Source organism: Caloenas nicobarica, chromosome 5 (assembly GCF_036013445.1).
Source record: "Caloenas nicobarica isolate bCalNic1 chromosome 5, bCalNic1.hap1, whole genome shotgun sequence".
Lineage (NCBI taxonomy): Eukaryota > Metazoa > Chordata > Aves > Columbiformes > Columbidae > Caloenas > Caloenas nicobarica.
Genome location: NC_088249.1, coordinates 38,428,884 through 38,445,206, shown reverse-complemented (window position 1 = coordinate 38,445,206; position 16,323 = coordinate 38,428,884). Strand labels below are relative to the sequence as shown.

Below are 16,323 nucleotides of genomic sequence, written 5' to 3'. Positions count from 1 at the left end.
TCTGTCCAGGCTGGGCTTGTCTCCTGCTACAGCTGCACAAGTAAGCCTGCCAAACTGCAAGTTAGGTGGGGACTTGGTTAGGAAACACCATGATAAATTAACAGGGACGTTCAGCCTGGCCACTGGACCAGGAAAGGGGCTTTGTTCTACACATGCTGCCTTTTAAAGGGAATGGTGGCAGGGCAGTGGCACACTTCCATCATCTGAAAAGGACCAAGTTTAGCATGGCCCAGCTCGAAGGACTGAGAGGTAGCAGGGACTCAGACCAAAGCTACTCCAGGCAAAGCCCCAGAATACCCAGTGTCACCTTTTCAACACCAGCTACTTTACTCTGTTAATCTACTCCTGCACCAGCCCACTTGTTAAAGTGGATGTAACCATAGTTAAGTGGTTCTATGACCAAACTGGGATGAAGTTAGAGCAGCCTTTTGACAGCAAATTCAGCTAGCATGAGTTAGGCCCTTACTGCAAGTTACCAGCTTTTCAAAACTTATAGCTAGATTGCAAAGAGGATGAACACAGCCTAAGAAGTTACTCAGCATTCAGCTTTTATTTATTCCCAAGATGTATACAGCAAGATTTGCTGAACCTGCTGAAGGATGTTCAGAATTTCATAGGTAAAGCAGATACAACAGCAGCACGTAGTGACTGGTGCAGTTTTGTAGACCACGTCTCAGGAGAATATTGTGTCAGTTATAGGAGAAGTGGTAGAGATCCTGTTTGACAGCCATGAGTAAGCCAGGAACTCCTCGTCTACCCCCAAGTCTTGAAGAAAACACCACACTGGGAATGGCATCTTTGGAGGCTGGGTGGGGGGAAGGGATGGTTCTAAGCAGATGTGCATCTTGGAGACTCCAAATTCTGGTGTAGCAATCCTGACCAACTGGAAAGGAAAGGAGACCAGAATTCAATATCACACAAAAAAATCCTGTACACGGCTCTGCAAGATTATCACAAAAGCAGAAGGTGTATGGGAAAAAAACCCTGACCATTTCTACACGTTAGAGGCAAAGCACTTATCAATACTTCACAAAACTGAACACTGCAAAAGTGGGAAAGATATGCAATAAAAGGTAAGACAAAAATCAGTGTTTAGAGTGCTTTCCTCATTATCAAGCTCCTAAGCCAAAAAAAGGGGAGAAAAACTCACTGTCAAATTAACTAGAATGCTTCTCATTATTGTGTTACTTACTGACAATCCAAGGAGAGATCACTGTGTTTACAGTGACACTGTGAAACTTGGCTATACTTTGCTTCATTTATTGTTCTTTCTTCCCACAACCCCAAGTAAAATAAAATAATCTCAGACTGTAGCCAAGTGTATTCAAAATGAACCTGAGCAGTACAGACAATTTACAAGCAGTTATGTTGACACACCAATGCTTCAGTTCATCACCACACTACCCACTTAAGCACCAAATAAACATACACATGGTCTTTAGTCTCGATGTAAAGCTATCACCAAGTCTCCCTTTTACACATTGTTTTGCTGAATTTCAAAATCAAGTGTTTTCTACTCTGCTCTTGAGACACACTGTAGGAAGGATAATGAAGCTTTTGCAGGAAACAGCAGATAAAGCCATTAAGCGCCACGCAGGAATGATGACAGTAGGTGTGCATCCATGACATTATTTCTTAATTTTCATAGTATACTACAGTATGTCTAAGGCTAAATTTCTTCTGAATTTTAAAGAATTAACAGCTTTCAACAGCTGTAAGGTAATAAATGTTCCTCAGACATAAGAAAAATCACTGCCACGCACTCTACAAGTAGAAGAGAAAAAAGTCAACCCACCTGCTGTAAGAAGTCCTTCCTCCTCATTTACATGCAAAGGGAGAACAGCGTATTCATTGTGATGACCTTTGTACTGCTTCACACACTTTGCTGTTCTCAGGTCCCACAGTTTTATCTGCATGTTGAAGAATTGTTTGAAAGAGGATACATTAACAAAGCAGGGGGCACTTGATGGTTGATAAGTGGATCTGGAAGAGGACTCATATATGGGACTACCACCCAGTTCCATACTAACCCCCCAAAACAGGCACCCACTCTCAGGACTGGGATAAGCACCTGTCAATGCCCAGGTACTAAAAGGAGCGGAATACTCTGAACGCACCAAACCCATACCTTTCCAGCCATATCTGCTGCCATAAGATAATGTTCAGCCTCAAGAAGGCGAATGGATGTAACTGCTGAGTCATGGAAGAGACGAATTGCTTTCCAGCTCTGGCCCTTTCGGTTGCGTTGACGCACATCAATGCTGAAAATCTCACCTGAACGGCAGCCATTGTACAGCATTGGGGTCTGGAAGAATCCAAGAGACAGAACTGTACTGTGTAACATCTGAAGGGATCTTACAAGTTATACAGACAGAACCTATGTCGAGCTTTCAGGCTCCCTGGTGCAGTTGTCAAGTTATTTTATTAACATAGGCATTAAGAACCACAGTTTCTAATACACACTGCAACATTTTTTTGGCCAACTCATTAGTTCCATTCAAACCTGAACTATTTACTTTAGCTGTAGAAGTTCTGCTAGTTAAGTAGGAATGTAGTCTAACATAACATCAAAACAGAAACAGGAATGCTCTTATTCCGATTTTGCCCTTCTCACTAAATCTGTGAACAAGTCCATTAGTATTTTATAGGGATCTTTTCCTTCTTGATAGAGACAATACACTGAGCATTAACAAAATGAGGTCATTTGCCAAAACCAAACCAATTGTACAACGCATTATTACTGTGCTCTTTGTACTTCCTTCATTTCCTTTTTACCTCTGTACAATTAACAAAAATTACCCCTGTTGCCACAGAGTTTGAAATCAGTTAATCTTTTTTTGTTGCTATTCAATTGTGTGCAAGCATCAGACCACATGAGCTCTGTTGTGGAACAGCTGCCAACAGTAACTGCAATCACGGCCTTGCACACAGCGCGATGAGTCCCATCACAAACAGAACAAAACGCCCACTGATGAGGCAGTGCTCTGCATGGTTCTTCTCACCTGTGTGGCAAACTGTTGTGCCAATACATCGCTACTGGTTCCAAATGTCTGTCGATGCCCTGTCACTACATTGGTCACAAGAACTCGTCGTGTCAAGCCTAAGGAAGACAGATTATGTTTGTTTAGCTGTAATTTGGGTAGCAGCAAGAAGATTAATGCAAGAAGTCTTTCTGAGAGAGAAGGGTTTGCTAGCCTGGCAGATCACCTGTGCTGAAGCAGTTGTCTGCTTGGGGATTCAGGCACCAAGCACAGGACCAGGCAGTGGATATCTTGAAGCTGCACAGCATTCCAGGTCGATCTCCTACGAGAGCGGAGCAACACATGATGAGTCTATAAAATGTTAGGACAGGATGATAACTCAGAAAGCTTCTCTGAATTTCCATACTTCTTTTAACATTTCAATCTGAAGCAGAGAAAATGTTGCCCAATTAGTGCCCCTGTGCTACCCAAGAGACAGGAAACAAAACTGGGACTTCATGATTGTAAGCTGAAAACTTAGTCTATATAGATAGATGATTGTGAGAGATTGTGAAATTTGTTCAGTAGTCAGAGGGCTGACCATGGCAGGAAAGAGAAAAATAACACTTGCCTTACAGCACTAAGTAAGCCATTTTTTAAAGATGAGTGAACTAGAAACACAAAACATTTACTTTTAAACTATAGGTTAGCCAAAGCCTAACCCATAAGTTCTTGGCCTGCCTATTAAGAAAAAAGAAAAATCGAGCAACAATACCCTAGATTTGATTCTTTCTCATGTAGCTCCTGTACGAAGTCTAGTAACTGACATAAATTTTAAGCCCTCAGTTTTCACTTCCTTCATGGCACATTCACCATGATCATACATATGTCAAGCAGCACAACATGGTTTTAGACTGGTTAAGTTCTACTTTGCTCCCAGCATCTACTTAGCAAGGTTCCCTCAAACCAACAATTTAGGAGAGTGAAGTAAGTCAAGAAACTTGGAAATACCGGAAGTGGTCCATAGGAAATACTAGACAGGAGGGCATCAGTGGAACTTGGGTCGTCTGATTATAGTGAAAGGCTTAAACTGTTCTACAGAGCAATTGGGCAGGCTGGCCTAGTAGCCATCCATCTTCAGTGACTCTTCAAGTTCATGATAACGCTATGCGTATTTTTTTAATGGCTGCATAAATAGCATGACACTAAAAATTTAAAATAAGTCCGTAACACTTATCTATCACAGATTTCCTCTGTGCAAACATAACTGATCATATCTGAATGGAAATGGGGGTAGAAGACTGTACTGTGTGACTTGAAGAAGCGTGGTTCTGACATCTATCAAGAAAATCCAATTAATAAAGTCCTGCCCCCAAGAACATTTAACAAACAAATATATAAAGATACAGTTACAGCCAGACTTAAGATACAGGGTTCTCCAAATCAATCATACTTACACACAACTGAGCATGAGCTTGCACAAGGAGCTTTGTGCTTAGACATTTACCAGCTTTCCACTTTGGATTAATCCAGTGAACATACCTGAGTAGCTACTATGAGAAGGGATTCTGCAATGATTCTAGATAGTCTATAAGGAAATTTGAGTACCTTTTGTGTGCAGCTTCTGAGCATTACTTACAGGCCAAGCTACTCATGAGAAATCTCAAATGTTTACTTTACAAGCGAGGTGTTGTCCTGCCAAAAATCAAATACTACATCAGCAGCAGCTAAAAATAAACTAGTGCTTTCAATACTGCTTGTTAATTAATTCTTAAGGCAAGTTCTTTCATCTGTTCACTTCTTAAACTGTTTCAGAGTGAGTTTTACAAGAATAAAGCAGGCTCACCAGCTAGCGAAAAGTGTGGAAATAATCTTTCCTTTGTGCTCTTTTCATACCAGAATTGCTATCAAAAATTGAAGAAAACAAACAACAAAAACACCCTACCTGGGTTAGTGCTGCTGAACAATGATGCTGGAAGCAGACTGGCACAGCCTGGTGTTTCTGCAATTCCCATGAGACACAGCTTGCTGAAGTGAGTTAAGGAAAACAAAGATTTCTCCCTAGAATGGAACATTCTGTGGAACAGTTATAGCTGAAAGCAACATACCCTGACACAGTCACAGCTCACAATATTTTCCCTTTGAGAACTTTGATGTGCCTTACAGTTTACAATATAGTCTTGACTTTTCATTTGTTTCGTAGTAAAGAGCTAGAAAGAACTCTAATTCTTCCTTGTGTATTTTCACTACCAGAAAGACAAGGGGAATACTAAAGCATCTTTCTAGCAATAGAAAAAAAAATGCCTGGCCTACATGGATCATTCTTCTCATCTTTACACCGCATTAATATACTTCTGTTTTTCATGGAGATAAGCTGGAAAAAGGGGAGCACACATGGGGGAAGTGGGGAAGAATCACTTTAGATTATATTAAAATACTTTCTAAAGATTATACCAGGTATAAATAGGATTTGAAAGCTGCATTTCAAGTTCAGTGGGGTAAATCTGTGACATCATGAGAGGAAAGCACAAAATAACCAAACGATCCCCAACTCCTGACCAGCTGTGAGGAAGTCTGATTAACTCCTGCCACCTTCTGGATCAGTCCTGAATTGCTTGGCTTTTCCCACGAGCCATTACATACAATTCTATATAATTTCCTCTCTTTTGGCACTTTAACAGCACATCTGTTGCCTGCCATCTCCCACATTAAAATCCCCTTTTCTTCCTCTCTTCTCACCTTGCCCCAACCAATATGGGATGGTTTACAACAGAAACCAACCAACCTACTTTCAAAGAGGTCCACTTGAAAGACAAAGTTCGTTGTTCTCTATTGTTCTTTTGCATCAGGCAATTTCTAAACATCAGATCATTGTGGATATGGCATCTACACTATTAATGAAGTGGGAAGCCTCCAGGGCAGGAAACATGGTCTTTCACCTACTATTACACTGGAACAATTTTACATATATCTATAACAGAACTATACATCTGTCTCACTAGCTCAAACATCCTTCAATTTTTATAACTTTCTGTTTTTCAGAAAACTTAATTTCTGGGGCAACTACATGAAAGGTCTTCCTGGAAATTAGTTGTTCTGTGCAGCGTGATGCAGACTTGTGAAAGCTGAACTGAAATTTTGCCTTTTTTTTTTTTTAAAAAGGATATAAAACATGAGAATCTGGATGAGTCAATGATGCCCAGCACACAGAATTCACCTTCAGACACAAGAAGACATATTATTTTTGTGATCTCTTATTCAACTCATGAAAGGGTATTTCCATGCAAAGATGACATAAAGTTACACACTGGGCAAACTTCCTTAACCCACTAAATAGCCCAGTAATGGGACGTGATCATTTTAGCTTCATACTCCTCTTAGATGTACGAGACAGAGCGGCATTGAGAAGTCTGTCTAAACATGGATTGAGGCACCAAGCACATCCTATTATTTAAGAGATCATCATTAAAAGAATCTGAGCATGGAGAGACTACAAAAGCCTGCTTCATGTCTAAGGATAAAAACATTTTCACAAAATTATTTTTAAGAAAGAAGCATGCAAATCTTAGTAGTTTCTGGCCCTCAACATGAGTTTTGTCATCTATGGCCAAGTGCAACTCTGAAGTAAGCACTATCCTTAGAAGCTGGTACTGCTACGTAGTCTTCTGTTCCAATTGCAGCATAACATTCCTGAGAACTAACACAGGTACTGAGGACTTTCAGAAACAAGTTTACTGTGATTCTGCCTTGATCTAAGCTTCACATTGCTAGATTCTTCCATTCTTTCCTCCTAATCCCTCCCCCAACCCTCATGCATTTCCACCTTTGCCTCCCAAGAGCAGCGATCTGAGAATGCAACAACCGAAGGAAGCAGGAACAGAACACAGTACTTTGCGGTTTGTGAAGTAGAGGTTGTCATACATCTCCACAGTGAGAGACTCCTTCCCCAAACCACTGAGGTTGATGATACCGTATTTACATCCTCCATGCTCCACATCATTCACAGTGAATATCCGTTCACAAGCAACATCTGCCTGTAAAATAAAAGCTTTCTGGTCACACTTACTGGAAACTTACAGGAAAAAACAGCTTGAGGGAGCTGCATTAGGTCTCAAATGAAACAACACATTAATTCTGATCCCTTTAACACCATCCGCTTTCTATTAATCTCTGAAAACAGTGGCTGACTCCTTTTTATAAGCAAGCACAGAAAAAACACAAGTAAGAAAAGGATTTAGTCCTTGAGTAGCAACAAATACTCTTTCCAGTTATATCAGTTCTAGACACTGACTCTGGCTGATTAGTAAGCACAGACTGGTATTGGTAGAAGACACAAAACAAAAATTTAAACCTTATCAAAAGGACATGGAATTCTCCTGCTATTGGAGCAAAAAGGCTGGTGCTACGTTTCAACTTTTTCTTAATGACACTAAGTTTCTGATTCCCTTCTGGCTTCAGCTACCTATGCACTGCTCTGTTTACAAGGCCAGGAGCTGGTCCTGTAGAGCTGCCTACATACACTATGAAAGATATTTGCTCCAGAGACCTCTCCTGCACATGCAGTACCATCAAAACCAGTAGAAACTGCCTTCAGGTCATGAGATACAAAATGATTACTGATGTTTACATAGATTCTCTGGACCATAGACTTTGCCACTCCCAAAATTCTTCTCTTCCATTTACTTCTTTCTCTCAATCCTCCCAGCCCCGCACTATCCACTCAACTCCTGTTTATTTCCCAAAGAACATGTTGATCAGCTTAACAAAAAAAAAAAAAAAAGAGTCACTTTCATATCCAACCTTGTCATCATTTTCCTTTCTAGGAAAGGAACAGTGTCTTCCTGTTTAAAATTACTGAGCACAGATAATGAGAACAGACAGAACACGAATAACGCATCTTTGAAAGCAAAATTTGACCAATGGGATTTGATTACAAGATCCCTAATTTCCACTGAAGGTAGGTTATCCTAAAGACTTAACAGTTCTCATAACATACCACAATTATTTTAAAGTTGTTGGTTCCAGCAACTGAGGAATCTGGACTGTGAATTTCTATCTTCCTCCTCTGCATGCAGTTCACTTTTAGTTCATGGACCAACCTGGAAAAGCAGGGTGGGGTGAAAGAGAAGAATTCAGGTAAGCCTACATTTAAAAGAATGAAAAATTAAAAGAATTCTGGATAGAATATCCAGAAATACTTCTCAGTCACAGAAGATGAAATGCCTGAACAACTAGCATGCTACAGTTTCACTTATATAACGCATGAATATGTGCATCTTCCACATTCATGGAAGTTCATCTTTTATATTGCAACCCAGAATATTTTCAGTAGCAGAAAGAACAACACAGCAAGTCACTAACTTATGTTCTGCGTTGTTAATGAATCTGAGCTGTCTTAGCTATTCTAACAGGGGGCAAGGGGAACACTGATGTCAGTTGAAGAGCATTCATCCAAAGAAAAGCTGCACTGTATTCATAAAGCACAATGTGGCAAAGCGGCATATATAGAAAAAAAAGTGAAGTTATAAACTCCATTTATCTGAAATTGGAAAACCTTCATTTGAATTCTCATCACTTCAGTAATATGATTATAAAATAACTATTTTTTATTTTAAGTAAAATGTTCCGTCCTAATTGTAACGCTAATGCAAAAACCTGACAGGAACAGTTGCATTAACAGCAGAACTTCATATTGTAAACAGAAGACAATCAAATAATTGTACCTGCAATAACTTGTGGAGCTGAGCAGACCCAGCTGCCTTTTCTGGAACAGTACAGATGAGTTCAGTCCAGCCCTTGTTGTCTTCTGGAAGAGAATAACATTAAAGAGTACTCGATTATTTGCTTGTTTACAATTCAAACGTGGCTGTAGGTCTTAGATGTTTCTTAGATATTTAGCTAACTTTTTCTTATAGCCTACATACCTTAAAACTTTCAGAACATCTATAAAACACATTTCAGCTCTATCTCCCTGGTCTAGTACAGTAAGTAGACAATCATATATTTGTGAGAGATGTGGGGTGCTTCTATAAATACAAAAACTGGAGGAAAAAAACCCAAAACAAAACAAAAAACATCCATTGTTTTTACTTGGCATAGTCGGCAGTACCACCTGGAGGTGTGAAGTCACCTTCTGGTTTCACTATATAAACTTAAATTTTTATTTTACAGCAAAATTCTCTATCACAACAAGACTTCTATTAACTATGTAGTCTTACTGCTGCATTAAACTACTTTTCCATTCATAATTTTTTAAAATTTCACACAAACACTTTCTGGGAAGACCAAAGGATAGAGTACTTTGCAGAGTTACGGAGTAAGAAATCATTTTGATAAAATGCTCAGAAAAAGCAAGTATTTAAGAGTCAAAATGTTCTTATCTGGGAGCCTAATTCAGATGTCTGATTCAATAGCCAGATTTTGAAAAGAGATGTATATCCAGAGTTTCCATTAACAACAGTGTGGCCAGCAGCTTTTTGGTATCTATGAAACCAAAACTGTCCATGGAAACAGCTAAAATAACTAAAACAAAACAAACAAACACACACACAAAAACCACCACCACCACAAAACCAACAACAACAACCACCCAGCAGCAGGACTTTCACAGTAAAGACTGAAGAGCTCAATATCTGGTTGAAGTGAGAACTTCATTACCCAAGGAGAAAAAATACTGCTTGCTTCTTCCAAATGACAGCATATTTAAGCTGAGCTGTAATTTGCAAATTTATAAGTCATAGTTTTGTCATAATTAAAACACATCCTTGTTCGGTATTTTACCCAGAATACAGACGTGCAGCATCTGCATTAACTCGGCTGCAACACTTTATGATGAGAAGCGTATGGGCTTTCCAGGCATAAACATACAACGTGCCTTGATTTTACCTGTACAAAAAAATTCTTCACGAAAAAGCTGTTTCTACAAAATATCATTAGTATTGTTTCTTCAGTGTCCAGGAATATGATCAATACATTTATTAAGCATGTGGAAAACTTAAAATCAAGACCTTACATTGCTAAGTCAAGGCAGGGGCTTGAAACCTGGTGTCCAATGTCCTCACTCAAGGGCAACTGTTGGACAATCTGCAATTCTGAGCACAGTTCCTGTCTCTTTACAAATCTATTTGTAATGACTCACTTTCATTCCTGTGTGGAACAGTCAAACAAAAGGCATCGAGTACTCTAAATTCTTAGCAAAAATACATTTTTACTTCTTCAGACAGCTTAGGGAACTGTACCACAGTCAGAATTTAAAGGCTTTAGCTCATTGTCTGTCCTGGGCCTGAGCACAATAAAACTTTAATTGCAATCTTTTTCAAAATGTACCTTCTTTTGTTTTTCTTCCTCTTCTAAGAGTCTCAGTCTTTTGCATTCCATTGCCTTGTACTGAATGCTCTCCTTGGTGAGTGGGTTGTAATTATTATGTCCAGGCAGCAGGCGAAAATAGCGGTTCTTTTCTGAGTCATAGTAAAATCCTGGCAGTTCTTAGGGAAAAAAAAGTGACAAAATCAGATGGATAACTAAGTTTGTTTATTGCTTTTGACATCCCACATCTTCATGGGAATGTCAGAGTCACGAGGCTCAAAGCTCTTGCTCCCAGCAGGTCCCAAGCATGATACATAGAGTAGGAACAGATGACAGCCACTTCACAGGAGGAAAAAAAAAAAAAAAAAAAAAGGTACTTAGTTTTCAAATGCAGTATTGTTACACAGGTACAGAAGGGGTGCCACTACTGACCAAGATCAAATTCAGACAGATCGCAGAAGCAAAGAAAGGTTTTGCTGCAGGACAAAAATGACCTTTCTTCGTAAGTCAATTCATGAGGGGACAGTCTTCATTAAAAGACTAAGCAGGGCAGTCCCAAATGGGAAAAAAAAAAAGACAATAGAGTATCACCCAAACCAAAATAAAGTGATTCACTTCCCAGAACAAGCCACTTTTTCTTCAACACATAGGAGAGATTTAGATACAATCAAGAGTACATTTGGACAATACACAGAGGCTCCTTCCAAAGATAAATTGGGATGAGAGAAATATTCAATTCAAGTGCTTCACTGCCTGGGTAAATTCACAGAAGCAGACAGGTAAAATACTTTGACAGATTCATAATGGTACATTGTCTCAAGACCAAGGATTTTATTCAGAAGAGGTGAGTGTCAGTATCTTCATTTCAAGAGTTTGTATTTAAACCTTTATCTACTACCAGAAATTGCATTTGAAGTAACCTCTTTTTGCTGCTGCTTACAATTCAGCTCCTTGTCATCATCTTTTATGTTTCAGCTTAGCAACAAGTGACCAAGATTTATTCAGGTCAACAAAAATATAAAGTTAGTGAATGAATCAGTAAGCACACTGCATTTAGTATACAGAATCTAATTACACAGCAATAACCATTTGGCATCTCCTAACATGCTCACAACCTCTTAAGCACAAAAGGGTGGTATAAAAAAGGTCTCTCCAAACTTCGGCTTTGTCTGTTGTTAGGAGGTTACAGAGTCAGTGGTGTTTCAGGACGCTCCTGTTGTGGAGGCATGTATGTTCCCACAGGCTTCACTTTTGCTAGGGTTGTTTAATGATTCAGGAAACCAGAATGCAAACGAAACATGTTTCTCAGTAGCTCTGGTACTGCATCAAGTCAACTCCCTGATAATGAACAAACATTTAGCCAGAGCATATTATTTCTTATAGACTATAAAATACACTGATGGCATAAAAAGAGATTATTTTTCTCCTCCAAGCCCCATGAAGTGGTGGATTGTTGTGTCCTTTAAAAGGCTGAATAACTGGATGCAAGTTATCCATTTTTATATGCTCTCTTATTTTCTTTGCTTATTTAATGTTTACATTGAAAGATGTATTTTATAACATCTTCAGCACATATGAGAAAAGAAACAAAGTTTGTTTTCTTCCCAAAGCAACGCTTCTGAAGAGAGAGACAGAATTCTGTTTTTTCAGTTTGTATCAGCTTGGCTAAGCAGCCAAGTTTTCACACAAAAGAAGCGCTTGTATGCCTGAAAGTGCATCCTCACTACATCTTTTTATATCACCTGATGTTACCTTTCTCTACAAACTTTACTGCTTATATCCTTCCTGTAACACCATACTATTAACACAGCTGCTACTACTACTTTTTAATACAGTCAGCATATAGAGACTGATTGTTGACCTATAAACATGGTCTCTTACCTGGTACTACAGAGTCCTGTGTTAAACTGGATGAAGAAGGATCTCCACTGCTGCTGGGGCCTGCCCTCACTGGGGTCTGTGGTTCCTCCTGTTCCAGCCTAAAAAAACTAGCATTACCTTCAAGATAGGTTCACAATTGTCCTACACATCTTTCCCACAAAGAATCTAGAAAGCGGCTTGTTACTGACATTAACAGAGTATTATACAATTTTGCAGGGCTGTGATAAGCACACAGTGCATATTACCATACACTAAACTATGAAAATGAAAGAGTAAAAATATTCAGCTTTAAAACCTCTCAAGAACATTAGAGATACCAACATCTTGAATGCCTTAATTACTTGCTAAACCATTAGGAGTAGCTGCTGATTCTGCAAATGCTGTTAAGGCTTTTCAGCAAAATATTAATTCTGGGCATTTTACCATATCCCTCGATTAAAAGAAAAGCCAACCCTTGAAAGCCTATACGTCTTTTTGATCAGCAAAATTCCATGGGTATGCTTTCTGAATCACTCGTACAACTCTCAGTTTCTAAGATAGGTATTATTACATGCCATCTTAAAAACATTAGGCCAAAATGTTTTGCAAGAGTCATAATTTATTGACAACGAAATGACAAAGAAATTCTAGTTGAATACCAGCTCTATTGCTATTTGATTATACAACTTTGAAAATAGTTAACGGACATAACTGATCTACAAGGGAAAAAACACCCCACATCAAAACAAAGCACTTCAATTTAAAGCTTTTTAATAAAATCCTTTAAATTCTATATTCACTGCATTAGGGTCCATTTGCATTTCTAACTTTTCTTACACGAATACAACTAATGGGACAACTCATATATAAGCGCGTGTGTGTTTTTCTCTGAAAATATTTAAAATAAATACTTAGAGCACTAAAGCAAAGGATTGGCCTCTTTTATTCCTGCAAGAGGCACTAAAAAAGAACATGGGAAAGAAAAAGAGGCACAAAAGTAGCTCAAACACAGACAAGTGTAAGTTCTAAAGTTTAAAATGTACTTTTCTGAAAGAATCAGTTTTCAAGACAGTGGATTATTCCTGAGACCTTATTTAATTTTCCTAATCTGCTAGATGTGGTATTATTACCACATTACTTTCAAACTTTCAGGAAGATCCTTTAATGACAGGTTTTACACTAGTAAACACTGTGGCATAAAATAAATGGGCAGATGGAACGGAGGACTTACAAATATTTTTCTTCCCTGAAGTATCTTTGCTTATTGATGAAATGTTTATGGATAACCTGGCACACTTGAAAGGACTGGGTTATGGAACCACATCTCACTTTAACATCAATATACAGCTGTTAACATATGATAAATTTCCAGAAATCAATGCAATTCCAGTCCCACTAGGGATGACAGATATACCAGAAGTACTGTGTGCAGTTCTAGATGGTCACCATTCTGCAAATTCAATTAGCCATAACATCCAATGGCTCAACCCATGCTAAGCACAAGCTGCACTGACTTGCCTTTCGGTACAGTTACTGTCATTGGGCCTGCTGCAGCGATGGGGACGGCAGCCGTGCTTGCAATTGCTCCATCCATGCCTTTCTTTGCCTCTCCAGTAATTTCTTTTCATTTCCACCTATAAAGCAAACACACACATTTGCTTCAATACTACTTGCGTGGAACAGTCCAACACACGATAGTCTCTTAACACGGCCTCTTTTCAAACAGTTTCAGATAGCTTCGCAGTGGTCTAGAGATCAAAACCAAGGAGGCCCATCGGAAACAAACAAACAAACAAACAATTTACTTCTACAGAGAAACGCTTCCAGGTTCAAACAATATCAGATTTTAAAGACAGGCAGAGCAGCTCCGCAGTCCGTCGGACGCGGGGCACGGCGCTGCCCCTGCTGCACGCAGCACTGACAAATATCCCCTCGCCGGGCGCCCGGGAGCGCAGGCCGAGCAGCGCTGCCGCCGAGCGAACCGGGTGCCGGCTGCCGCCGGTGTCCCAGCGCGACCCGCGCCCTTCCAGCCGCGGGCTCTCGCAACACGGGCACAAACCGAAGCGACCAACGGCGGCCCGCGCGCCCCCCGCCCCGGCCCCAGGCACCGCGCCGCTCCCGCGGGGGCACGGCGGGACGAGCGGCCGACACCCCCGGCCACGGCTTCGTAAGCGACCGGGCCCGCTGAACGCCCGCACTACGGGCGCTTCCTCACTCCTGCCGACTTCACTGCGGGGCCGGGACCAGCTCCGCAGCCCGCCCCGCCGCGCTGAAGCCAAGAGCCGCCGGGGTGGAGAGGCGACCGCGGCCAGACGTACCCTCCAGCTCCTCCGCGCCACCCGTCCCTCACCGACACCGTCCCCGTGCCGGCTCTCGCCGCTTCCACCCTGCCGCCCAAGCTCCGCCCGCGCCCCGGCAGGCGCGTCTGATTGGCCCTGACCCGCTCCGGCCGCTTGACGGACGGCTCACCCACCAAACAGTAGAAGGCTAAGCCGGCGCGTGCGCTCCGCGGAGAGGGTTGGGCCGGGCGGGCAGTGGCGGCCGCAGGGCAGGGCAGGGCAGGGCGTGCGGGAGGGAGGCAGCGCCGGCGTGTCGGGATGGAGTTTTTGACAAAAAGGAGCCGTTTATCGCGGTAGAGAGGGCAGAGAAGTGGCGGCCTCTAGGCGGCTGTGGGGCGGGAGCCTGAGGGGAGCTTCTGAGGGGGCTGCCGGTCAGCGCTTCGGGCGCGCTTCTGTGTGAGGGGCAGCCTCGGTGCCGCTCGTGCGGAGCGGAGGCGCTGGGTGAGGGGGCGAGCGGGCAGGTCCCGCTGCTGCTGGTCAGTGCGGGGCGGCATTCCCGAGCAGCGCGGGGGAGGAGGCTGGACCGTGGTGGGGAAGAGGGGAGGGCCAGTAGTTGAGCTCTGCGAGGGGAGAGACTTGGGTCCCTCAGTACAAGAAACACTGAGGTGCTGGGGAGAGTGCAGAGGAGGGCGATGAAGCTGGTGAGGGGCCTGGAGCAGCAGTCTGATGAGGAGCCTGGGGAAAAGGAGGCTGAGGGGAGACCTTACCGCTGTCTACAACTACCTGAAAGGAGGTTGTAGCATGGAGGGTGTTGGTCTCTTCTCCCGTGTAACAAGTGATAGGACAAGAGGAAATGGCCTCAAATTGCACTGGCGAGGTTTAGATTGGATATTAGGAAAAATTTCTTCACGGAAGGGGTTCTCAGGCACTGTAACAGGCTGCCCATGGAAGTGGTGGAATCACCATCCCTGGAGGTGTCTAAATAAATGTATAGATGTGGTGCTTATGGACATGGTTTAAAGGTGGACTTGGCAGTGTTAGGTTAATGGTTGGACTCAATGATCTTAAAGGCCTTTTCCAACCAAAATTATTCTATGAAGGCAGTGGATTTGCAGGGCATGGTGGGGGAAGGAGGCAGAGATGTGTGTTTCTGAGGGATGGGGGTACCGAAAGGATGCTGCTGCTTCCTTCTCTGGATTTCTAGTTGGTTGAAGGCTGTCCTTTGGCTTCGGGGAGCTAGACACTCTCACAACCTCTCTAAATTTGTCAAGAATTTAGAATAGAGAGTGGTGATTCTAAAGTGGCCCTTGTAGCTGAGACCTCTTGATGCTTAGATTTTTTTAGTGTTGTGCTGTTGGGCAATAAGCAGTTAAATGAATGATATTGAGGCATTAGTACTAGGATAGCTTTGGGAAGCATGCAGCAAATGGACAAGTTGGGAGAAAAAAATCTTGAGGCTACAGGAGTCAGTAGCAGGAGTCAGCAGCTCAGCACTTCTCAGTTGATCAGCAAAAGCTGAAAGAGCAACAAAAGGATGTAGGGATAACTACGATTCCTTTGCAGTCATTGTAAGAAAACCCCTCTCTTAATCTTTTACTAAAGGTGTCCTTCAGCTGGTTTTGTGTAGTGGCCTTACTTCTCCCCTTCCAGCTTATACAGCATCTGGGAGTTAAAAAATTAAAACCAGTATGGTAAAAATGTTTATTCACCTAATGGATGATTAAGGTTACAGCAAAACATGAGCAATAGTTCACAAAAAATGTGAAAAAACAGGATTTCGGCTTTTTTCCTTCCAAAAAGTTAGGTTTGGGTTGTTCGTGGTGTTTTTTGTTGTTGTTGCTTGTTTTTGTTGTTGTCGCTTTAATATTTTTAAATTTTAAAAAAATGCCAGTACAGGGAAAATAGGCAGTGGATTTTTA

General features: G+C 41.6%; 1 protein-coding gene across 1 annotated transcript; it reads right to left on the bottom strand.

Annotated features, from left to right (window-relative positions):
- Window positions 1-531: 531 nt before the first annotated feature.
- On the bottom strand, window positions 532-14,520 carry DCAF4 (DDB1 and CUL4 associated factor 4). The gene is made up of 14 exons (XM_065635913.1): window positions 14,444-14,520; window positions 13,644-13,759; window positions 12,147-12,244; window positions 10,287-10,444; window positions 8,684-8,766; window positions 7,957-8,059; window positions 6,851-6,994; window positions 6,128-6,177; window positions 4,906-4,985; window positions 3,208-3,303; window positions 3,003-3,100; window positions 2,129-2,305; window positions 1,796-1,910; window positions 532-883 (listed from the first exon to the last, which is right to left on the bottom strand). Exons 2-14 carry the CDS (start codon window positions 13,751-13,753, stop codon window positions 690-692), a joined length of 1,506 nt encoding a protein of 501 aa, XP_065491985.1. The 5' UTR covers window positions 13,754-13,759; window positions 14,444-14,520; the 3' UTR covers window positions 532-689.
- Between the last annotated feature and the right edge of the window lie 1,803 nt (window positions 14,521-16,323).